Source organism: Rissa tridactyla, chromosome 3, assembly GCF_028500815.1.
Source record: "Rissa tridactyla isolate bRisTri1 chromosome 3, bRisTri1.patW.cur.20221130, whole genome shotgun sequence".
Classification (NCBI taxonomy): domain Eukaryota; kingdom Metazoa; phylum Chordata; class Aves; order Charadriiformes; family Laridae; genus Rissa; species Rissa tridactyla.
The window spans coordinates 20,966,723-20,993,326 of record NC_071468.1 but is presented as its reverse complement, the minus strand read 5'-3'; the positions used below and the strand labels follow the sequence as shown (position 1 = coordinate 20,993,326).

The window sequence follows — 26,604 nt, the reverse complement described above, 5'->3', positions numbered from 1 at the left end:
CGTGCCGGTGTTTCAGCTCGCAATGGTTAACCATTCTGCACCAATCTCCGCCACTGTTGACACAAAATAGGTGGAGATCAGGTCTGTGCAAGCATAAAATACCAGAAAGGCAAACTATATGTAAACACGCTTCAGATGGCTATGACAAGAATAGACCAAAACCTGACTTGCAAAGCAATGACAAGCCATGACTCTCCCCTTCTCTCTTTTTTTTTTTTTTAAAATATATTGAGACTATATCTTTTTAATTTTGTTTATTTTTTTTACATATTGAGAGTATTTTTCCTGACAGAAGCATCTCTGGCACTAAAGAGAAACCAAGCCCTGAGAGCTGTACTTACAGAAGACAGCGCAGTGCCCCCTCCTTGCCCGCAACGCAGCATTTCCGCAATACAATAGCGCCCTGGACGGGGTTTTTAAAAGCCAAACTCTTGTTTTGAGACAATGCACACCTGAATCTCAGCCTGTTTTAAATAAAAAGTAGCAAACAAAGCCTTCTGACCCCTACCCTGATCCCACAGAGCAAAGCCAGCGCAGGATGGGAGGAAAGAGCAAGCGGGGAATGTTTGCACGGCGCCGTTTCATCTTATCTCCCCGACACCTGACAGCGCATTCATTACAGAATATTAATGCGCCCACTAAATAAAAGTTTGTCAGGTACAAAACCACCCCAGAAGAGGATGGAAGGCCCAAGGGAAAACAGGATTGGGTTTTTTTGGCTGTATATTCACTTCTCAAGTGCCGAGTGCCTTTATTGGCAGGTAAACCCCTTTTGCACTGTGCGATGCTCTGTGGTGGGAAATGACCTTTCTTCCTCTCAAAAAAGCATCTGTGTGAATAAAATACCACCAGGTATTTTATTGTATAATATAGATTATATATTATAATATGTTATAGTATTATATTATAATATATATTCTATTCTATATATTCTATTCTATATTCTATATTAACACCAGTTATTTTATTTGCTCAATGCTCAGGGCACCACTAATTAAGTCTGTTAGTTAGTGCAAAATGATTCCACATTTGCTCTTGAAATAAACGGTGTTTCCCCTGCTGGTTTTGCCCAGGCTGAACGCAGGGGCTGTCAGAGTAACGGTATGGGGACACATCCTCTCCGGGTGCTCCTGGGCAGGGTGACCCCTGTTTTGGGGCACTTTGAGGTGTGTGGAGACTGCCAAGGCTGGACTGAGCAAGAAACCCAGGGTCTATCAGCTCTCCAGGGTAAAAGCCCTTCCTCTGCTCCACCTGAAGTCCTGGCGCCCAAGGGGAGTGTTTCCCCAAAACGCCTCTTTATCCACCTCCTCCGAGCATCTGCCCCCTTTGGAAAAACACCCTTGTTTCATGCCCAAACTGTTTCACTCCTCAAACCCACGCACCAAAACCAAACCCCACACATTTAAACCACCGCACTCTATTTTTAAATGGCTTTACTGAAAAAAAAAAAAAAACAAAAACCAAAACCCCAGCCTAAAATCCGGTGATACGACAGTACCTGATGGCTCTAAATTCACAACTCTTCCCCCTGCAAGCTATTTGCTCAGCTTTTCTAATAATACCTTGGCTGCCTGGCAGCGTTCCAGGGCTGTCTAAGGCAATATGCAAGCTAAACATTTTTTCCTCTGATTTCAATATTTTCTTATGAGTAACTATACAGGATTTTACCTAGTGAGTACTCCTGATTGCTGTAATTTAAGAACAGAGAAATAGGCTACAGATGTAATATTATTATTACAATTGGCATTCAAGGTGAAAGGCATAACAATTAGCTAAGACTTAGTGAAAACATAAATGTAAAAATCTGCTTGAAAAGCCCAGCACATGGTACGTTTAGAACAGCTAATTTACCACACATATTCCGAATTGCTCAAACAGTATAACAATTCACCCAGCAAGATCCTTTTTTTTAATAGTTTTCTTGGGGTTTTGTGTTTTTTTGGAAGGGATGATTTTCATGTTGCAAACACCTACTGTCTTATTTTACTCTGGAATAACAAACAACATGTATTCGTTAAACCTGAAACATTATATTATTTCTTATTTCTATTTTCCCTGCTTTTGCCTGTATTCCCATTAACAAAACAGTGTTTAAATAACACATGTATATGCATTCTTGAATCACACAGAGAAGAAAAGTAAATAGTTTCCAAAATCTGATGGTTAAGTTCGTATTGCTGAGGTTGAGAGGATAATTTGTGAATGTTTTAACATTTACAAGTAAATAAGTACTTGTATTTACTGTATCTGATTACTGAGAAAAGTATTTGTTATGTTCTTACACAGATTCAAATTGCATCTTGACCTTTTCTCGTTTAATCTGTTTACTGCAACAAAAGCAGTAATAGATACATCTGAAAACAAGCAGGTATTTTACTCGCCTGGGACTAAAAACCCCTGCGTGCGACGTGCTCTGCAAAGTGGCAACCAGAATAACTTGCCTATTTATTGTAGCCTGCGATTTGGTGGGCGGCGGGGGCGAAAATCCACCCCGGCGTATAGGACCAGCACCTGCTTGTGCTATGCTCCCTCCCTGCCGGCCTCCTCCCCCACTTACACCCTAAAAATAGTGCTTAAGTGGGACTAAAGTGGTGCGCTGGTCATGTGCTGGCCTTTTGCTTGGGGTGAGTCTCACCCTTAGCAAAGGAACTGAGCGAAGATGATGTCTATGCTAAATGCCCAGCCCCATGAAGGAGCCTTTCCATCCCCTCCAAGAGGCCGACGTGTGGCTCAACACGTGGGAATCACCAGACAACATTATCGCTTGGATTTGAGGGGAGGCGTTGGGGTGTGCTTTAGATGACCAATCCCCAGGCATGCTATGATAAAAAAAACTACAGCGGGAAAACGGGGGCCTGGGACTGTTTTCCAAAAGGTGGTGGGGCTGAGAGCCATGCAGCTGCTCCTCCTTCCCCTGCACCTCTGCGGAGGGGTGGGCAGAGGCTTGCTACAAATGCCCCATCTGCATCTTGCCCCATCAGCATCCCCTCATCCTCCCCATCAGTATCCCCACATCTGCCCTGTCTGCATCCCTCCATCTGCCCCATTAGCATCTGTCCCCAACTGCATCCTCCCACCAGCATCCCCCCACCTGTCCCATCAACATCCTCCCATCTGCCCTGTCTGCATCCCTCCGTCTGGCCCGTCAGCATCTGTCCCCACCTGCGTCCCTCCATCCCCCATCAGCATCCCCTCATCTGCCCTATCAGCATCTGTCCTCACCTGCATCCCCCCCATCAGCATCCCCTCATCAGCCCCATCAGCCTCTTCCCCCATATCCCCCATCTGCATCTCCCAATCTGCATCCCTCCACCTGCCCCATCTGCATCTCCCCATCTGCCCTATCTGCATCTGTCCCCATCTGCCCTATCTGCATCTGTCCCCAGCTGCATCCCCCATCAGCATCCCTCCATCTGCAACTCCCATCTGCCCCAGCAGCATCTTCCCGCATGTCCCCCATCTGCATCTCCCCATCTGCATCCCCCCCATCTGCTCCGTCCGTAACCTTGCCATCTGCAAAGCCGGGCTGGGCATGACCAGTGAGCAGATGGGAAGGGCACCCCTGGCAGTGGTGCTCCCCATCCATCGCTGGGTGTTGGGATGTAATCCCCTGTGAGAAGGGCAAAATCCTCCCATCCCTGCTGTGCCACCCCGCCTGCCCCCGCCATGGCACAGCGCTTCGTCCCCTGCCCCATGCGACCACCGCAGCAAAGCTCTGCCACTACGCTTACCCGCGAGCAAAGAAACAGAGGCAGGAGAAAATTTGCTGCCGGAGGGGAGTCGTGACGGGGCTAAAAGAGTAATAAAGTGTTTCCGGGTGTCTATGTCCTGAGCTGGCTGTGCTACATACGGCAAGGTGCTTTGGTATTCCTACTGCAAACCCACCTCAGATTTTTCAAACTCATCTTCAGGCTGGTCTTGCAGCCTTTTTAAAATTTCTTCCTTATAAAGTTTTAGCAAAAATAACTTCAGCTGTCTCCAAAAATGAGATTAGGGAAATTTACATTATTTGATCATTTTTTCCAGTGTGTTTGGTTGGGACTTGGTTTTTGGTTTGTTTTTTTTTTTTGCAAGCCTAGGAAATTATACACAAAACTGACATTTAAAGAAGCCAAGGTCATAAAACCAAGAACTCAAGAGTTAGGAAAGTGTATTACTAGAGCTGCTTGCACCCTATTCTTTAATCTACTTTATATGGAAACAGTTCAGTTACCAGCTCGTGGCACAATTTTTGATAGGGCCCAATGCCTCAACCACCCCATTGATGATTGTGTTTGTTATCAGAACAAGCCAGGGCACTATAATGTAGAAAAATTGATTTCTACAGAAAATAAACTTTGTCAAAGTTGAACGAATAAGGCAGCAAACAGCAAGAAAAGCAAAGCAGTCATGGCTGAAGCAGCTGAACGCTGCACTGGAGAAGAGGATTCGGCTCTGATGCTGCCTTGGACTACTCGGGAGCTACCGAGTAAAATCATCAAACCTAAACTTTTCACCAGCGGTTACTGATTTCTTGCCTCTTCTCCATACCCAACACTGGAGAGTGGCATGTAAGATGCCGAGGCACTCAAAACTTGGAGATTCCATAGAAACTTGGGAGTTCCGGTGGTCATTGGACCTTAAATGTGGATAACTTGCTATCCTTTCGAGTCATCTCCCAGTCCCAGACCAACCCAAAACCGGTGGCTGTGCTGGACCTCCCTGCCTCTCACTTTACCTGGGAACTGGGACAACGGTATTCTCTCTCTTTGCAGGGAAACTGTAAAAATACTGTGCAGACCCACAACCTTGTATGCATATACGGGCAAGCGGAGGTCAGGCGAGGACTTGGGTATTACAGCAGTAAGCGCCATAGTAAAGCCCAGCAGTAATTATTAATTCCATTTTCAAGCACGGTTTGAATACAGCTCAACAAACGAAGCACTGAAGAATGAGAGTTAAGATAAAATATTGACTAGCTGCTCCATCATTGTCTGGTCTGTGCCCTAGATAGCACAAGGGTATTTCGGAAAAAAGCAGAATGGAAACACCTAATAAAAGGCTGGAGCTTTAAGGATTTGAATTGTCAAACTTAATCTTCTTTTTTTTTTTTTTTAAGATCATTTTAATGCAGTTGTTCGCAACTCTATTTAGAGAGATAGTCACACATAGACATGCACACACCGAGAGGTTATATAGGCAGATTATTCTACAAATATGCAGACATTTATCTGTGTGTACTTAGGCTTTCTTAAAACATAAACAACCATCTGACACCTAATGCAGCCCTTGATGAGAATCTCCCTCTCTTCTCCGTAGAGCACCGCCAGCAATTATTTACCATTAGTTCTTAACGGGAAGAGATTCAGCTGGGATGTAGTAAACAAGCAAACTCTATAGATGGTTCGATACAGCCTGGCTGACTCTCAGCGGAGGTAGGGAGGGATTGGATCACACCTCCTGGATATTTCAATCACAGTTTTTTATCACTGGGGAAAAGCACCTTATTAACCGGTACGTGGTCAGGTCCCTTCCACGTCCCTATATGCAACACTGTCAAGATCACACAAGTGGCTCTTCTAGCTCACGTTTCCATCCTTCGAACCCTAAACGCCTGCGGGGTTAAATCACTACCAAAGACAGAGACCTGAAGGGTTCCTTTACACTAATGACACCTTGAACTCTGCTACCTTCCTACCTGCCACAGATTTTTTTTTTTTTTTTGCCACAGGGCTCCCTCTTCACACAACAGAAACACCCGACTGTGGCAAAAAGATGGTCCCAAAACGCAACACTGGCGATTCACAAGCAAAATCGTTGTGTGTCGAAAAAAGAAAAAAAAAGGAAAAAAAATCCTCCGCGTGGATTATTTCATTACTTTAAAAAAATAAAGCAACCCAAGGAAAAGGGTCAAGCTCAAACTGTGGTATTTTTAAAGACATGTGCCCTACCACTGATACATTTTCTGGCACGTCTCACTTCATCACCCCATTCCTGTGACTCCTCCACCATCAATAGGAGTTGTGTGCATCAACCCGGGGAGCCCGAACACCGGGCAGACCGTATGTGAAAAGCACCATTTTTTTCGTTACGGCAGAGAACTGAAGTATGCGACCAGCACATACTGTAAAGGCATTCAAAATATGACAAAAAAAATTGTTCAAATGCTTTCAATCTGCAGAAAACAAATGCTCTCTTCACTGGCTGCTCTGTGGCAAACTTCTAATTCCATCCAGAAAATCCAGCATTCCCAGTCTGGGCTAACGACCATGCTACCAGACATGAGTTTATGTTTTTCATGCACATTTCATGTATTCCCACATGCTGTGTTGCTGCCAATAATTTATGACTGATCTGCACCCAGCCTGCCCTTCAGCATTTTATTTAATCTCTGCAACAGTGATTTACAATGACTCATCATTAATACAAAAATGTACATGTGTGTTAACAAGTTTGGAAGAATCTAAGGAGGAAGGCAAAATTTTTTTGCAAGTCGTGGCTGAATGACTTATGAGCCCGCTGAAGAAAGGCAAAGCTAACCAGAAATGATACGTTAGCTCTTCCCTGCAGCAAACTATTTAGGCAAAGAAGAGTTTCTTCTCCTGCCTTACAAGAAAAGGGATTCGGCAAAAGGTTGGGAGAAGGTTGCCCCGTACCCCCCAGGATTCAGGAGGGGATAAGCAGCTCATTGGTCACGCCATGGATGGATGTTTCCCGAGGATGCAACCTGCACACTCAGCCCCCTTCTTCCTCAGCATCCGTTACAAGAACCAGGGGCTGAACTACCAATATTTTGTCCTCTCTGCCTACCACCTGTGTTTTAAGAAAGCCCCGACTGCCTCTATAGTGTTAAAGCTCCGTGGGGCTGAGGAGGGACAGGGAATTATCTCAATAATTTATACAATTGTAACACCACGGCAGAATTACCAAACTAGCTCAAGCAGAGGAAGCCTGCCCTACATCCACAAGGCTTCAGTTATAATGTATTTTGACCTACTTTTTTTTTTTCTTTCTCCGTGCACATAAGGAACTTATAAAAAACACATCTGACATCAAGCCAAAGTTAAAACTCCTCAAATCCGAGGCGTGATGGGTACTGAAAAACACCCCGGCAAGTCACTCGGGAGAAATGCCACCAGCTTTAGTTCGAAGCATCCCATGTTCATCATCCCAAAAGAGTTCTTTGATGGACCATCACCCATGGTAGTTGCCCACGCCGAATCCTACGCGCCCAGACCCCTCCAAAGCAGCACACGCTTGCTCCACCCATCGTTAAATAAGACCCCTGACGAACATCACACAGCTTCTCAACCGGCCAAAGCGCCTATCGTTAAACTGAAGGACAACCATATCTATAGGGTACCACCTGGACGAAGGTTGGAGGACGTAAAGCTGAAGCAAGCACTAATTTTTCCTGGCTGAGCCAAAATACCGCAGGTTATGTTTCCTTAGAACATGCATTTTACGTTTAGTGCCTTTTATTCCTCCATTTTAAAGTAAGTATCTTGGAAGCATACTTCACATACACTAAGTATTTGGCATTTTCCTTTATTCAGTGTCTTAAAGGGCTTCAAAAAATTGATCTCCCAGGGCTGCTGTGGGGTCACAGAAATTGATAACCCTTACAAGCTATGCTTATGTGAGCCCGCCTGCGTCTCCCAGATAGTGCACTTTGTAAATTAATCCTCCAAAGGCAAATATATTGTAAGTAGCTTGTTATCTCTAAAGTACTAAATTGAAGAATACATGGGATTATATTGACAGAAATTACATTTTCTGTAATGGGGTTTAATATATCTGAAATCTCTCCCATAGGCTCCTACTCTCTCTAAGAGAGGAGGGTTTGTTAATGTAGGTGCAATGGACATCAAGACCAAATTTATTCACTAAAATGGATTAGGCCATGTAATCAGAGCTTCAGTAATATTAATCTCTGACACTTATTGAACGGAAAAAAAATACTTTTGTCTGCAAACTGGCATTCCTCCCTCCCTTTTCCCCAGCAGGCTCGCTGTTTGCCTTGGCCATTTTCTGGGTATTACTTCAAAGAGGATAAGGTTTCCCATCATAAACACTAATCTAAAAATATTAGAACAATTAATTAGATACACTTAGTTTTACAAGGTATTAGATTGCAATACACTTCAAATATGACACTTGTTCCGGGATAGTGGGAGAAACCTGCATTTCGATGCAGTAACAAAGGGTAATAAATCAAACTTTTTTTTTTAAGGGTTTGTGTTTTTATACTTAAATCACGAGTAATTTTCACTGGTTGCCTTCACCACGTTCTGGACAGTTAGTAACCTGAAATCCACTGCAGAAACAGCACACATCCTGATTTCCTTGAAACAAATCACTACTACAACAGATCAGGGGCTCCAGCAACCCTTAGCTGGAATAAATAAATAAAATTGCTCCACATCGTACTTCAGCAGCAAAAAACCAGATTGTCCTCAAAGTTTATTCAAGCTTTCAAAAACTGGACTTTTAAAATGAACCAGTAAAGAGAGAGAAGGATGTCAGTCAACAAGAAAACCCCCACTAACAACATTTAAAAAAGCATGACAGCAGCCCAAAATAACATTACGCTCCGCAGAAATGGGGCCAATCACACCCTTTTTTCACCCAACATCTCAACCTCTTCTATGACCAAAGTTCTCAAAATGGATGTGGTTTCCTCTTGAAGAAGGCACATCCCCAGCCAGAAGGAGGACTGGTACCCAAATGCGAACATACTGAAATCCGCCCAAGCGATGGGAAAATAAATACGGCTCCTTTTCTGCAGTAGCAAACCTCCTACTTCCCATCATTGTAACCACTCGATGCTTTTCACATGGACAAACTGCAAAAGCGGGGAGCTGACAAAGGCAAAGGTGTGTCCTCAAAAATGAAAACCATTAGCCGGAGGGTGCCAGCGGACGTATAGAAAACACTAAGGAAAATTACTTACCAATTGTTCACTTGAAGTATAGTGAGCCCTGTGTCTTGTGCCAACTGCTTTTTCTGTTCTTCTGAAGGGTAAGGGTGCTATAAGACACCAAAATAAATATATAGATTTAAAACAATGCTTTTTTTTTTTGGCTTGCTTTTTATTTTAAATTAAAATAAATTAAAAAAAAAAAAAAGCACAAAACCCAAACCAAAAACAGAAGCGTGACATCTGTTATTGAAAGGTGAAAATGCTGAGGTGTGTCACTCTTTTATAATTATTAATGGGCTACTACATCACTTAATTAATGGCAGTAAAAGACAAGCCAATTATAAAGATTAGTGAAGTGGAGAAATAACTGCTTAGGATACTGGCAGTACCTTGATACTCAAGAAGGATATTTGTTGCATTAGCTGAAAGTTTTTGCACTTGTCTCAAATGACCGATTAGAGTCAAATCACAGCTTTTTTTTTTTTTCCCCCTGTATTTCACAGAACAATTAATGAATGTGATAAAGCACTTTGTAAAAGTAAAACATGCTGATGTTTTCTGAGATAGTGAAGAGAAATCTTGCCCGTGCCCCAAAATAATTTGCAAATAAGATCAGCATCCTGAACATAAACAAACGCCTGGGTTTTGAACACAGGCCAACGCAAGGTCAATGCTCAGCACATTTTTGCCTGACATTAACATAGCTGTGCTGCGCTAATCCTAAGAGACAGAAAATAAATACTGCTTTAATTGAAGATAATGTTAAAATTCAATCATAAGTTCAGTTTCTTGTGAGAACTTGATTGCTTTCTCAGAAAAAATCGCTTCTGCATGAATACAGAATAAATCAACAGCAAAGACCACATCCAAGTTTGAAATTTAGAAATATCATTTCTGTCCTTTCCCTCTGTGTAAAAAAAGCCACTGCCCCAAAAGGAAATGGCCAAACATTTCAAACGTAACAATTCCCAGGAAAAACCCTGTTTTGAAGACCCAGCTTGGCTCGTAACCTGGACACACACTGGATTCAGACCTGGTCTGCTGCAAGGTACTTATATAACATTTCAATAAAGATAATTTGATATAACTGGTTAGACCTATCCCGACACCCCATTCAGCAGCTGGTTGTCACAAAGTATTTGCTGTTATACACACATCCCCCCCCCTTTTTTTTTTCCCTGAAACATTCCCATATTCTCTGGATGCATTCGGCGTAATATTACACAAGATGTAAACTGAAACCTTGTAAAGCATAAGAATTTAAAACCCCATAAAACTCCGCAATCTTATTGGTATTGTAACTATTTAGCGGATTTTATATATTCTTGTAAACAGCCTAATCTGACATCTAACGGCTATGTTACATGCCTGCCTCACCTCACTTTACCAAAAATAGGAATTTTTCTTTTAACTCCGGCAACTTCCCTTTGCCCAATGTGCCCATTTCAAAGTCCACCGCTGTGGCCATCAGCCCCAAAAGATACATTTTCCCCTCCCCCCCCCAAAATGGGGGAACACCGCTGCTTGACAGTAAGCCCACAACCTGCACACCCGTAAACTACCCCCTGTATTTTCCGCATGTATGTGAAACTGCGCCGGAATTGCAAAGTGGAAGACAGAGGGGACGGGCTTTTACTTCTTTTTTTTACAGATAATTTGCATTTTACACATGCAGAAATGTAGCATGACTTTTACAGACCGCCTGGTATACACGTTTGTCCACAACCAACACTCATACTTGACTTATGTCCACCTATCTGAACACAACATTTTGCTTCTCTTAAAAAAAAACCCCAACCCTACAGAGACGATTTGTAACATTTTCATCTTTACAGCTTACTTCCCATTTCATTACTTTGCTATCAAGCGAGGACAAAATTATTCTGTTTTTTCTTATTTCACTTTGCCACCTTACATGTGATCTAATTTTAAGTAATTGAACAAACTGTGTCTAATTTCATGCAGCAAGCAATAATTACTAGACAGCCTCTAGCTATTGGAATTGAGAACTCTTGTCTCCATTAAGCAATTTTCAATTGTTCTGGACTTTTTTCCAAATAGACAAGACTGGATAAAATTAGCCATCAGAATAATACAGTCACTGTAAAAATAATTGCTTTAAAAGTCCCAAAACCCAAATTCCTCAAATCGTGGTATGTTTAAGGTCATCTGATATTTTTTTTTTCATAGCCTAGCACAGCATAAACTTTTAATTTCAAGATAAATCTATAATTGCCATAATCACATGACAGCTAGGACTCCACATAGCTAATCCCTCTTAGCTAAAGGCTCGCAATGCGGCAGGCTTTTTAACTATGATTCGGTGCGGTTTAAAATCATCTTAAATGCTGGGCATCCTTATTATATAAGCTTTCTGTGGCTCGTATGAGTTGTTCCTTTGTGGGCTAAAAAAAAAAAAAAAAAAAATGACTTGACAAAGAATCAGCATGCCACAGGCTAGGTTGCTATAAAAACATTGAAAGCCTTGTTGCATTCCCACCCACAGGGCTAGGAAGGCCTGGGCTGCAGGCGAAGGCAGACATCGCGTTGCGAGAGAGGGAGAGAGAAAGGGGGAAGCCCTGAGAACTGCCATTTTATGAAGAAATTCAGGCGAAACGGGTGCTGCTGGTCTTTATTTCACCTGCGCGAGAACGACAGGTGCCTTCCAAAAGCTTTCTAATGGTTGGTTAAAGCGATAGAGACACATGCAGAGAGATATGTGTATATATATATATATTTGCATATATATGTATATTATACTTGCGTGTATATGCATAAAATATTTTAAAATATATGCATAAAAATATATATAAATATATACACATATCTTAGTCAAATGGTTTCGTTTTAGGTAGTCCTGCAAGAAGCAGGGAGTTGGACTTGATGATCCTTCTGGGTCCCTTCCAACTTGAGATATTCTATGATTCTTTGGAATATATAAATATATAAACATATAAATATATAAATATATATATATTTATATATAAAAATATATAAGTATATATGGAAGTGCACGTCTAAAAACACCGCACTGACTCCAGTTGGTAAGTCCACCGATCACTCTGGATCACTTTGGGATATCAAAGCAAATTGTGCCACTGTTCAATAAACAGTGACTTGAGACCTTTACTTTGTTGTGTACATTAGCTCCTACCATTATCTCTTAAAAGCTTAATTATTTGCAAACAATTGATCAAGATGGGAACTGGAGAAAAGAGACGCCGGACCACCGGGAGAGCTGCAATGCATTAGGAGAGCAAACAGAATTACCTTTAGGTCTTATAATCAGAATTAACGATTGGGACCCTACGCGGGGCAGTGCGAGAAGCTGTAACGCTCTTGCCGGAGTGTTTTCCATTTGATCTGCATTAACACCTCGAGTGAAAGCCATAAAACGGTGATTACAGATGGGAAGGCTGACCCTCCTTCCCAGAACCAGCCCGGCTCGTGTATACTGGAAGACTGCAGACAGGCTTTCTCGCCAAGGCCAGAGGAAAAGGGCAAATGCAAGAAGGGGTGAAAAAAAAAAAAAAAAAGAAAAAGTAGGAAGCAGGCAGGTTAAAAAAACAACAAAAAAATGCATTTGAAAGAATGAGGTGGAGAACAGATAAGGACTCTGAATCTGGCTCCGGTGTTTTCTGATCACACCGGCTGCTGCTCCAGCGCTACGGAGCAGCATCCACCGAATGGTATGAGACCCAGTGCTTTTTCCCTTCCCATAAATCTCGAGCTGAAATGCGGATTGTTTGGCACCATTAATGTGTTTTTGAGGCTCTGTGGTATTACTTTTAATAATGACTTAGTACAGAAAGTGATTGCTTAATAACACCATCAAAGTCTGCATGCAAATGAAAATTATCCCTGGGGGATTTGCCCAGGGTAATACGAACGGTTAAGGAACATTTGAAAAGGTAAAAATAACTATGCAAAATATGAGTCAGAGCAGTCGTTTTAGCAGTAACAAAGAAATCAAAGTGACAGAGAGAAAAATGTAACTCTCCATCATATTCTCTCGTCACTGTTTTATGAATGATATTTAGAGAGCAGCAGTCTTAATAAAAGCTCTTTTTTAATGCAGCCGAGATCATTTTTAGCAAAACAAACAATAAGACGTTGTGGGGTTGTTTTTTTTACCACCTTTGACTACAGCCAGTGGGTAAAGTCTCCAATAGCTACAGATGGAAAGCGTCCAAGTTTGTCTCCCAATGATACCCCTTGTCCAAATGTACTCCTTTCCTCACATTTTCCACCCCGGGCTGCGAATGCTGGATGCCAGGACAGCGACAGACTTTATCTTATCTGTAACCCGGTATCAATAACACTCCCTCCCTCTCCGCCTTGCCCGCCGTAGCAGCGCATCGTTAACGGTGGCAGAAAAATATGAAAATAATCCTGGCCGGAGCTTACCGCTCAGATAATAGGAGGCAAACCCGCCCCTTCTCACACCTCCCACTCCCACCCCCCCACACCCCCCAGATTCCCAGTTCCTCTTGGCACCCAACCACCTCCACACCGACACCGCCAGCCACAGCACGGGGGCAGGAGGATGCCCAAGGAAAAGGCTGCACGTTGGGTTATAAGGATGTGGTGGCAAGCATCCAGCGTCCCCCCCTTATCGCGGCAGCGCCGTCGCTTGGCTGACCGCGCCAGGAGGACCAGCCCAGAAGCCCTTTTATCCCCCTTCCTCCGGCCCTCTGCCTCCTCCAGAGCTCTGCGTATTGCACCAAGGCGAGGTGACCTTGAGCTAAACTCTGGTAGGTGATGGAGAGAAACTACCCCCCCCCCCCCAAAAAAAAATTATGCTCTCAGTCCATTAACTGTTTTCTAACCTCAAAATAAAAAGAAAAAAACCCCAACACCATGATTTTCTTGTTTCTGAAGAGCAAGCCAGCTCTTCATCTAACCCAACAACCAGGCTAAAGCCCAAAGTCCGGCACTCCAGCGACACGCTGCACATCGGTTTTATGCCGAACTCTAAATCCTTGCTTTACCCAAACTTGTCCAGGATTAGCCAAGGCGGTGGTGCAGCCCTTTGGGTCTCTCCCCTTCCCTTCCCTCCTCCTGGTTTGCATTTAAACTGTTTACATTAGCGATCAAGTTGATCTACGATAAATTATTATTTTTTTTTAATATCCATAATGCTTTCCTATTGTCTCTCAGCTTTATGAATTAGTTTTACTGTTGCGGTGAATGGGTTTTTTTGTCTCCTGACTGCACATTATCAAAGGGACACTTTGTGCCTGCCATTTGCATTACAAAAGCCGTGCGTGGTGTAGCCGAAGAACAGAGCTTGAATTTATAGCAGGCGAGTCCTGGATCCTCACACATGTCGGCCTCCGAAAGAATAACCGGGGGTTCTCGCATTCGCAAAGTAGCCAAAAAACGCTTGGATCACTTTCCGTAAAGTCACAAGATTGCAACCTGCTTTCCTCCTCGGCCACCAGCGCATTTAGAGGGAGCGATAAAGGAAGGCGCCGAGTCCCCTGGCCGGTTTTGCGGGCTGCGTGACTGGGTCTCCAGCCCATCCCTGCGACCTGCTTTATATTCAGGCTGTAAAAAGTTGCCAAGTTGAGGTGAGCTGCTGGGGGGGGCAGTGGGGAAATCAACTCGGAAGCTGCAAACTCCATCCCGTTTATCCCACGGGACTGGCTTGCACGTCGGAGGAAATACTCAACGCCGAGAAGGAAGTTGTTTTATTAGAAATGCATCTATGCGGCTGGGAGGGGAAAAAAAAGCCTGGGCAAAGTTTGCACAGTCTTTTCCTCAGCCGAGAGCAGTGAGTCAGCCTGATAATGCTGTTGAAGTGTGAGCTGGCTTTGGCATTTAAAACTCCTCGGTGCTTTTTCAGCTCAGCAAGAAAACGCAGTCCATATGACACGGTCCCGCTGCAGACAAAGCCAGCCTTTTCCTCTTTCAAAAGAAAATATTTCCTCAACTTATTCTAATAGTTTAACATCCCCGCAGCAAGGGCTTTTTTTTCTAGCATTACTGTTAATAAATCCCGGTGCTGCCCGAGTTATTGAACTGCAAACTACGAACGCAGCATCAACAGGCGTGCTCGGTCTTGTTAGAGTTAAAAAGGCATCAAAACATGAAGGCGACAAGATGCTGCATCCCTGTATCTCTACGGTGAGGCCGCTACGCTGTCGCTCGACTTCTGGCATCGTCAGCCAAATCCTGCGAGATGGGGCTCTGGGGCACTGCCCATCGCCTCCCTTACAAAAGGGTTTGCAGGCTGCTTTGGCAACCCTGCCAAAAAAATAAAAGGTGAGGAAAGGAGGCAGAATCCCACTCTCCGAAGGCAAACACAGGGTGTAAAATACAGAGCCAAGAGCCCAGAAGTTTTAACATCTGAATGCGTATTCACAGCACAACCTGATTAAATAGGGCTTGGGTTGGTTTTCCAGGCGGGGAGTGGAAGAGAGGTTTTATTTGCGGGGGCTTTTGAGGGGGGAAAGAGGTACTGGCAACAGTGACGCTTTTTAATGAAGGAGTTGTCCAGGGGTGGTGGTGGGGGGAAACGCTCTGTGCTTCTCTTTTTTTTTCCCCATTTGCCCTTTTGTAAATAATTTTCTTGCAAGAGTTGTCTGTGAACAAGTTTTGGCACTCGCTAACATAAATATCCTTTCCAAGGCTGATGGAGAGACATGGTATGGCTTGGGATGCGCTGCCAATACTTCTCTGGTGGCCCCATCAAATTATTCATAATGCAAGCACTCATTAAGGGAAAAAAGTTCAGATCATCCCTTGCACAGGATATTACAGAAGTCAGAAAATGGAAAAACCTTTTAACTCATCTAATCCATCCCCTGGCTGCGACAATATTATTCCTTCCATACCATATATTATTACCCACTGCCTTTTCCAGTTGAGCTTTAGCTAGTCCAAGCCATGGTGCTTCTGCTATTTCCTCTTGGAGACACTCTGATAGACCTCAGTGTTTGGAGCTTACCCTGGCTCCCACCAGCTTCCAGTTTAAGCCCAGTCTATGCAGACACTCCCCCGCCATACTCGGGTAATTGAGTGGAGCTTTTCCCATGTTAAACATTCCTCTGGTGCCTGGACGTATGTGCATGAAGAAACACTCACACAGTGCTTGCGCACACACGTTAACTTCTCTGAATACACTTAAGAAGTGATTTTTTGCTCCAGCGTCAAGATTATTTGTGCGAACGTGACATGGGCGATGCGCTTTCCCATCCCCTGCCCTGTTTTTCTATATTTTTTATTTATTTTTCTCTAGCACAGCCTAAAAATAACCAAGGACAGGGTAATTAAAAGAAAAATTGCACCCAAAAAATCAGCAATACTCTCTTCATCGCAGCACACAGATAAAAACAATGAAGTATTACATTCAAGTGACACCGCCGGAACCGAGGAAATGCATCACCCCACTTCCAACCCCGTTAGAGCTAAAATCCACATCCTTGAAACCCAGCTTTTCAGTTAAGCCGGCGTCTTTATCAGGCGGCGGCAGCCAGGCAGGAAGGTGAACCCCAGCCTTTCCTAGGTGAGGGGCTTTTGGGAAGGAAGAAAAATATCCCCGTCCCTGGTCCGCTAAAGGAAATCCCGACTACCTGATAACTCCACAAAAGCGCTGCTGTTGTTTTTAGAGCTGGCCAAAGAGAGATTAGCTCAGGTAAATATCTCCAAACCAGAAGCCTTTTCTCAGCAATGAGTCACTGTCCTTATCTACCTCCCATGACTTTCTGGACAGGTGGGCTCGCAAAGAACTTCCCATTCGCTGGGAAACGCCAGTGCCAGCGGTTGTAATCCCACAGAGCTAAGCCAAAAGCCTTTGTTTGTGCTTTCTGCTCTCTTTCCCAGGCTGCCTTCGGGACGCCGGGAGCTCCCTCTGTGAGCGGGGGGTAAAAACGCTCCCTACACCCACCTCCCTGGAGTCACCAGGGAGATGGAGGGCTGCTGTACTCAGCAAGATCACTAATACTGACCGCTGGCTTTAGGAGGGAGCAGAAGCTTTAGGTGGGTTCCCTGGGGCGACAGCACCCCTGGGAGCAACCACCACGCGATTTGGGAAGCCTCCTGCCATGACCTCATCCGCCTTTTCTCACGGAGGGACCAAGCCATCACGCAAAGAGACTTCCGTGCAACCATCGCATTGAGGTGCCAACCTCCAACGCCAAGACTGGAGTAGGGGGAGTTTTACATTCAAATACCTTCTATTTGGAAAAAAAACCCACAACAAACCACCGCCGAGGAAGGAAATGAAAAGATAAAGCTGCTATTTTGCAACGCCACTTTGTTGGCATGGAAAGTCCTTGAACAGATGCCCCATCCACCATTAAATATTCACAACGTATCCTTGTAAAAGAATAAAGCCCACTAAACTTATAAGCAAAACCCCAATGTGTTCTTCCTTAAAAAAAAAAAAAAAAAAAAAAAAAAAGGGCATTTAAAGACCTGGGAGGAAAAAAAAAATAAATGAGGAAGGAAAAGGAAAAAAAAAACCCAAGCCAGCGAAACACTGCTGCTCCCCGAAGAAGCAGAGACTCTTGGAAGTAGTGCGCATTCTCTGGTGCTAATTTTCCCACTTAAATTACAGTGATGCTGTAGCCTCATCTCATTAGAGATCATTGTCCCCAGTAGACAGTTGTGTTTATGGGGGATTCTTGCTGTTCCACACCTGCTGCTCAGGTTGCTACGTGATAAAGCCTGCATACAAACAGCAGTCTTGAGGTTGCTGGACTGCAACTGATGAGCCCAGGCTAATTCAGGGGTGATTATGTAGTTTACTGGACCACTAAACCTCTTTAAGCTTGTAATTACTGCCTATTTGAGTAAAGAACATTCAAAAGCAATTCACTGCATCATGCCTGCCACAGCTGGAAGCAGGCTGCCAGCAGTCTGCGGGGACATTAAAATCTGCAGGGACGGGGATTCGAGCGCAGCTCGTAGGCAGCGACGGCGGCGGCAGCCAAGTGTGCTCACATTCCAGCTCACCTTCTCTGACCAGGCGCGCTATTAAAGGTGCAATGAAAACTATAGAAAAGCAATAAAGATGACAAAGAACGGGACGTAATTGAAAGAACTGCATTTTAACGACTCTCCCCCTCTTCCCTTGCCCCTTATATTGGCTAAAGAAAAAAAGAAAAATAAAAAAAATAATAAAAAAATTAAGCCTTTTTTGTCATGACAAGGGAAGGGAAAGAAAAGGCCTTTTGCAAAAGGGGAAACACGCTGCGTCGGTGCGAGCATTTCTGTTTTGAAAGTTGGGGGTTTTCCCCGTGTTTGGAAGTTTTAGAGAGAATAAGGTTACTTGCTAAGTGAATGCACAGTGTGTCTTACTACGTATTTGGCAGCAACGATGATGCAGAGGCACCTTAATCACTGAATCTTGATTAAATCCTCCTCACCGAGTCTTCACGAAACCCTCCAAGAGTACCTCCAGACCCCCCTTCTCCTCGCCACATCACTTGCAAGAACTGGGAAATGCCCCAAATCACCGCTCTGCAAAACAACTCCACCCCGTGCAGCGACGCAACAGTCAGGCACAAATTCCTACTATCGAGACAAGGGTTGTTTTTTTTTTAAATCATAAATGAAGATCCCTCTGATTCGATTTGCCTTTTGAGTTTTGAACTCCTCAACTCCTCCTTTTCAAGGCTGCCCCTGCAGCTCTCCATGAGCAGAAAGTTATTAAAAAAGGCGCCTTGGTGGGTTTTTTTGCATAACTGGGAGCGGGGCCTGGGGGAAGAAGAGCAGATCAAATGGGCAGAAAGGGTGGTAACAGGAATTTTCACAAGCAAGTAAACTAAAGTCTGGAGAGGACACGGCGTTGGCGTCACCAAGGTGGCAGGGACCTCGGAGCTACTCCATGACACCATCACCACGCTGTTGTACCGCCATGTGTGAGGTCCGCGTCGATGGCCCTAACGAGCCACCCTATTAACTAACTGCGCGAAAGGTACTTTAAAGCCTCGCAGGACATTTGGAGATCCAGAACTTGACAGCGGCCTTTCCCTGTCCCGCTAACAACTGCCGCAGCTGCCTGGGAGAACGGCGTGTGGGAAAAAAGCAAAAATAAACAAGGAAAATAAAATAAACCATTGCTATCAATGTAATTAACCTTGGACTGAAGGTAAATTTAAAAGATGGGGCCTCTTTCTCTCCTCATCTAATAAATTGCCTTGTTTTAAAAAACACGGACGTCTTATCTGTAGTATTAATCTCACTATGCATCTAGAGAGCAAAAGGGAAAAAAACAACCCCAAACCCCATGCATGTGTGAGCATGCCACAACAAACATCAGCTTTTAAAGAAGAATATAAAAGCATTCGGTAAGTTTATTCTTAAAAAGCATGTAAATTCCCAGCCACAACAATCCTCCAACTAACCCCATTCGAGCTCCAAAGAGCCACGGGCTTATATGTTATCCAGCCATCACTCTTATTAATATTCATTAGGCAGGTCTACTTGCATTTTCATAAGCTGCGAACGTGGCAAAAGAAACAATCAGAATTCTTTAACACACAGGCATTATCAATTCAACATCTGCCAAATAGGAGCACACACAGATCTGAGGTTGAAATTCAAATGCAATTTACCTGGGCTAGAGCTGGGCTTCACTTCCCAACACCCAGCAAGCTATTTCAGGCACTCTCACTTTATCCGGCCCAGCTTTTACATCCCCGAAAGTTCCCTCTCCATTATTTTTACCTTTAAAACCAGAGTCCCTCATAAATGACCTCCTTCGTTCCTCACCTCTAATGAGTTCCCTTCTGCTAAAATAGCCCAAGTTCAGTAAGATCGCATATATGAATAATACAGCCAAGTTTTAACTCCGTAAACTTCACTAAGCAATTCTGCTTTCTGACTAGAGAATTCATTTATCTACACCCATTTAGCGTGTGAAATCCCTTTGCCTGGCTTCAGGGTGCGGACCTGTGGAGAAATATGGACTTTCTGACCAGCCTGGGCTAAAATTTAACTCCGAGGGATGAATTAAGAAGTCTCCAAAAGAAAACAACTGCTCTAATTAATTATTTACCCTACTTAGCAAAGAAACCTGGCTGATAAAGCTAATGAATTTAAGAATAAAACAGACGTGCATTCCCAGGATTATATTTATATGCGCAAGGACACGCACCAAAAAAAGTGCGATTTAGATCTCCTGAGAGTCAGGGAAATGCACATCCCAATTCTCCCCCAAATCTCCAGATTTAACCCTAACTTTACACACATTTGCCCACAAGTCACTATATATTGATTCCTGTCCTTATAAAGACCTCACTAAAAAGGCTTGGACGGTCTCCAGGATGCGACTCTTCCCTTTTGGCAACCTTGCTTGGACCAAAAGGGCCCCCCCCTAAAAAATAACCTTTTCCCTCGCCAAGATCGATGCAGCACTCCACCAATTTTGCCTGATGCTCAAAAAAACTTCAAAGACCACTGTATCGTCCCTCACGGAGGGTCGGCGGGACCAAACTTTGCATTTCAGTGGGAATATTCATGGAGCAAGGTGCTTCCTGGGGCATGGTGTGGGCCAATGCTGGGAGGGACGAGCCCTGAAATGGCAAAGCTGTCTGCACCTGTGTGACTTTAGATACGGTGATAAGCCACAGAGAACTCGGCCAAAGCCTGGGGTGCCTAAAGGACCCGTCCTCATCTTTCTAAGGTGAGACCCCTCAGTGGGTGTCTGCTACAGGATGACGGATGGACAAGGTGAGGACAGGGATTTTTGGAAGGGGCTCTTCAAAAACCCAGAAAGATTCAGCTACAAGAAGACATTGCCCACCCCTATTCCAACATGAGCATACCCTCTGTCCTCTCCTGCCTGGTCTCCTTCGAGGTCTGAGGACATCAAGCACCACGCACGTGTGGATCCCTCCACAGATATTACCATAAAACAATCAACATAGAATCATAGAATCATTTATGTTGAAAGGCACCTTTAAGATCAAGCCCAAACACCAACCTAACACTGCCAAAACTACCACTAAAGCATGTCCCCAAGCACCACATCTACCTGTCTTCTAAATACCTCCAGAGATGGTGATTCCACCACTTCCCTGGGCAGCCTGCTCCAATGTTTGATAACCCTTTCAGTGAAGAAATTTTTCCTAACACCCATCCTAAACCTCCCCTGGGGAGGCAATTTGGAAGCAAAAGCGTTGAGATGGCATGTCACTTTTAGTACCTTTATGATGTGATGGCCGTTAATTATTTGCGAGGACAATAACATATAATCAATTAATTTTCTCAATATCAAGTTTATAATCTCCCTCTCCGCTTCTCCCTCCTTTCTTAACAGAACTCCGCATTTCTTTTAGAAAGACATAAATGAAAGTAGCTAAATACCAAAAAAATGTCACCACTAACAAGTCATAAAGTAAGAAAGAGACCAGGCACATTTGATCTTGTTCTATACATGAACCTTTCTAAGATGACTGCTCCAATTAAAGAAAAAAAAGTCAAATTTATCGTTTTGATGATATGAAATTATGAAATTGGCTATTATATGCATATATTTTGTTTAATGGCTTCATTTATTTTAATAACAAAGAGAAACTAGATCTTTACAGATGAAAGCTTTATTTCATGGCTTCGGTGCAACTGGGATTTTTAAAATCTGTGATGTTAACCAAAATGTGATAATGGATGTTCTCAAGGGCCCTATTTTATAGCATTTTATGCAGAGCCAAAGTATACGCAAGACATTACAAACATGATGTTTAGCCCTATTTTAAGAAAGTAGAACTGACTCTGGTGTCAGAGGCCCCTGTAATTGTTTTCTGTCTGCTTCTTGTTCCTCTGAACAGTTACTTGGGCAGCAAAGTCTAGCTGTAGAAATACTGTGACAAAGGCATTAGTTCTCTGAAGGCTTGTTATAAAATGATATTGAAAGGCACCGTTTGTGGGATTTTGCCTGGGAAGGGACAAGAGTGATCGCAATGTAGCTACTTTATCTATAGCAGGCTGCCTTGAAGGATCTGTTGACATCCAGAAGAGAGACACAGAAAAGATGCTAAAAATAAAAAAAAAGATGCTAAAAAAAGAAAAATGCTAATTCTGCTGCTGTTTTTATGTCAGTTAATTCTTAAGATAGAGATAATCAGAAACACCTCATCAAACTTGATCACGCTCTTAGTCCTTTGGAGGAACTTCTCATCTACTCCACTTCCTTTTATTTTTACATTAGTAGATTGAAAACAGCGGCGGCACTCCTGCGTACGCAGCATTAAGGATGCTCTCACTATGTTTTATAGACGTATATAGATCTTTACGCACGCAGGGGTGCGTGTGCATGTATGGGGGTCAATGGCGTTTTGCAAACTACACTGTCCACCCCCAAAAGCGGGGACCCAACCACTGTTTGAGGGAAGGTAGCCCAAGATGGCAGCTCATGATTAATGGCTATATCATCCCTGGCTCGGCGGCAGCGAGGCCCCGGGTCTGATCTGCCAAACATCCCCTCCGTCTGCAGCGGATCAGCAGATGTAAGCACACAGGCCCTGTCAGCTTGACATATCATTCCTACGACAATGTCAACGAGTATTAATGTTCAATTATCTGTCCTAGAAATAACCCTCGCCTTTACGCATTGTGTAACTGGGCGCATGGTACTGCAGTAATCCGAACGACAAGGGCAGAGATGCCCGCGCTCACCCACTCACTGTGAGTTGGCTTCCCAACATCGTGATGACATTGCCTCGCGGTAGCGCACGGACGCCTTCCCCTCCTTCCTCTCCCTTGTTATGGGGTTTTTTTTGTGGTTTTTTTGGAACGCATGTCGCAAGGACCCCAAAGACCTTTCTCCTCCTCTTTGCATAGAATCATAGAATCACAGAATCATTTAGATTGGAAAAGACCTTTAAGACCATCGAGTCCAACAGTTAACCTAGCACTGCCAAGGCCACCACTAAACCCTGTGCCTAAGCACCACATCTACAACTTTTAGGTCTTTTAAACACCTCCAGGGATGGTGACTCCACCACTTCCCTGGGCAGTCTGTTCCAATGCTTGACAACCCTTGCAGTGAAGAAATTTTTCCTAATACCCAATCTAAACCTCCCCTGGCACAACTTGAGGCCATTTGTCCTATCACTTGATACTTGGGAGAAGAGACCAACCCCCACCTCGCTACAACCTCCTTTCAGGTAGCTGTAGAGAGCGATAAGGTCTCCCCTCAGCATCCTTTTCTCCAGGCTGAACAACCCCAGCCCCCTCAGCCGTGTGTGTTGTATGTTGCCCATCAGCATGCCAAGATATGCTTGGAAAAGACGTATTTTGATTCCATGGCCATGCAGAACCATGAGGAGTTTGCCTCTTTGCTTTTACAGAGGGCCAGAAGCCACCCATTACCTGGCAGCCTCTTTATTTCCCATGCTTGGGTATACATATATATCATTTACCATCAAACGCAAATGTCAATGGTGGCTTCTTCCAGGGCTGCGTCAAGATCAATTCAACCCCCAACTGCAGGGCTAGAGCAATTTGTCCAAATGAAACATTACAGCTTCCCTTTGTTAAAGCAAGTTAAAAATAAGACCCCCAGTAGAGAGACGATTTGAAGAACAAACACAGGTTCATTCCTGGCATCTTTTACTACTGTTCAAATATTAAAAATATCGATCAGGCCAAACTGAAATGGGGCGCTCAGAGCAAAAAGCTTACCAAGTATTTCTTCCTTTTAAATCAGCGCTACAGCCAAACTACCGCTCGTTCGAATAGGCTGCAACGGGAGTTTGCATGATTTTTGTTGTTGTTGTTGTTACTATGGCACAGCTTCCTTGAACTAACATTCAAAGGTTATCGCCTCTAAGTTATGCTTGCTAAGTCTTCTTATACAACTCACAATCGGAGGGAGGGAGTGGGAGGAAGCGGTGTGATAACCAGTGCCAGCTTTGAGATAAAGCCCTCCACCTAATCTCTGTTTATTTAGACAACCATCTAACCGCAGCGCCGGGCGTAAAAACAAGCCAGGTGTACGGCTAAGGGAATTTCTCCTGCCTTATCGTGACTGCATTATATTTTGGGGCAAAGGCAAGCAGAGCTCCCCCCGCCAAGATAACTTTGAAAATTTAAATAATCTCAAAGTTTGAGGTTTTGATGTTTGGATTCACTCGGCTGGCTGGGCTTTTTTTGCTTTGTTTTGTTGGGAGGGGAGGTGACGGTAACAAAGCACATTTTATTCCGTGCTTTTGTATTTCTAGAGGTTTTGGAGAAAATGGTTTGCCGTATCACGTTTAAGAATGAAGACTCGGCTTTGAAATATTTCCCACCAGAGGGGACTGAGGGTGTTTGGAACAAATATACATATCATGGGATCAAACCAGAGCAACCTGAGCAGCGTTTTAAATGCATTTCACCCTAAAGAGCTGACAGAGGGTCAGGCGCCCAGCACACCTCCGCAGCAGCCGCAGCAATGCCGAAGCTGCTTTTCCAGAGCTGAAGCTGCTTTTCCAGCCCAGGTGCCAAAATAGAAAAGCTCTTGCAGGTCAGGCCACGAGAAGCAGCACCATAAGGCGCCTGGCTGAAGGATAACCCAGCCTCCCTCCAGCTTCAGCAGCAATATTAAACTGCGCTGGGAAGCTCGTGCGTCGGCTGATGGCTCTATTTCCCCTGCCGTATGAGCCCAAAGTTGCCTCCGATGCATTCAAACTCGGTTTTGCCCCCTTTTTTTTCCCCCCTCTGATAATTCCCCCCACCGTTTACTCCATCATTGTAGGTCGGGGGAAGTGATGAATGTTGCTAAGTGCCAGTTTTTTTTGGTGCAAGATGAATAACCCCAAGGAGCAACCTACACCGAGTCCCAGGCTCCTGTCAGCCCCATAATTGATGATGTTTTCACTGTAAGGGGTGGGGACTGGGACACATTAAGGCTCAATAGGGGAAGTAAACGGAGTGAATTGACTCAGCAACTATGCCTTTTACCACGGCTTCTAATAAGGATAAACTGATCACTGCCAAATGTACTTTAACATCACAGGGAGGGTGGGGGACGGAAAGAAATCGATCTGCTCAAAGGAAAGAAATATCATACCAGAAGTTCTTTTTAAAAGTGAACTTTTATACTCAAAAGTGTAGAAGCATGTTTCAGCAGCATGTTGCTGCATCCTTCCAAGCTGCCATTTGCTGCTAATCCCAAAAATGAATTTACAGCCTTAAAATGCATCCTGAAGATGAACACTGCAAAACCATTGCCACAAAGCCAATGTTATCTTTTTCCTAAGCTCGCTCTCAAATGACTTCGATAACAAAGAGGCGCACGGCGATGCTCGTGCTGTATTTCAAATGCCGTCTTTGTCAGCATCTTTTTAGGGTGAGTGGGAGAGTGGATGTTCTGCTGCCGCACCAGGCGGTGGGGATGGCAAGCAGGTGGCAGCCCAGGTTGCCAGGCATGACTGTGTAGCCAACAACCCCAAGATCCAACAAAACCCACCCTGACTGATGGCTTCTGGGCTCCCAGTGACCTTTGATCCCTCCTGGCTTGGCCAGGAAGAAACCAGCCTGTTCACCGGGGCCCTGTGCACGCGTATTCAACAGAAGTGGTCATCCCTTAAATGCTGATTGCTACATCGGCTTTACACGAGATGGGAGGAGGACCACAGCCATCCTGCGCCGCCACGCAGGTAAGTGCCAGGCTGTAACACCAGAATATATCCTCACTTGCATGTCACACGAAATAAATCAAGGCAATCCACCACGAGGCACATAAAAATGACTAAAACAGGTAAAGACAATTTTTGTCACCCATACAAGAAGTTGCCAAGGTTGGCAATGGCGCCAGGAGCGATTTCCCTGCACCCCCGAAAAACCCGCGCGGGGTTTCTGTCATGAGAGATTTGGTGCTGCTCTGACAACCGAGGGCCATCAGCAGCTCAAACAAGCTGTCGCAAAGATGCTGCCGGCTACGGCAACCATGGAGGATGCTGTCCGACCCTCGGCAGCAACTTTCATCGCCGCATATTGTCACCATAGCAATGAAGCTGGATGCGGGCAAACGACACGGGTCTGTCATCACTCAGCCCCGGCCTGACAGCCTTCAGCACCAGCCGCTCTCATCCAGCCCCCATACGCAAATACGGCCACAACGGGCCCAAAAATAATAATCTGCCCTTCTGCAATGTCATCTTTTTGCCGACGCTCCTGGTAGCACTGTGCAGCCCTTGCACCCCCGTGGGGATGCTCTGGTTTATCCCGCAGCAAGTTTTCACGCTTTAGGGAAAAGGTAAAACAAGGAAGGAGACTGTGGTACCCAAACTTCATGTATCAGAGAGAAGCAAGAAAAAAAAATAAATAAGGAAAATATATCTGTTATGCAAATGGCAGTAAAAACATGAGAATTAATATTTGAAAGGAATACGATGACACTTTTGCTTCAGCAAGGAATAGGAATGTTGCTGTGAAAGTCTCACGCTTCCTTTAATATTAAACACAGGAGTTGTACGTAAGATGCATCCGCCGCTCCCTTCACAGAAAAAGGCGTTTTGGGGTGACGTCGGGATAACTGGCAAGGTACTCCAGGCTGTCACCGACAGCAAACATGGCAAACACACTGCTCTGCCTTCATGCCAACACCAAAATCGGGGGTCCCAGCTATTTTCACGGCCCTCCTGCCAGGGATGCCACGAAGAGACAATCAACTTGGTCTACTTCCCCGCTGCCTTGGTGGAAGTATGGCGAGAAACGACAGAAATCAGAGGTGGCAAATGCTATCTTATCTAGAGCTCGTCTGCCCG

General features: G+C 44.4%; 1 protein-coding gene across 1 annotated transcript in view; it reads right to left on the bottom strand.

Moving 5' to 3' along the window:
* The window catches only part of MEIS1 (Meis homeobox 1), a 113,431-nt gene that overhangs the window by 16,140 nt on the left and 70,687 nt on the right, over positions 1 to 26,604 (bottom strand). The window contains 1 exon segment of the mRNA XM_054194689.1: positions 8,933 to 9,009. Coding sequence (XP_054050664.1) covers positions 8,933 to 9,009 — 77 coding nt within the window.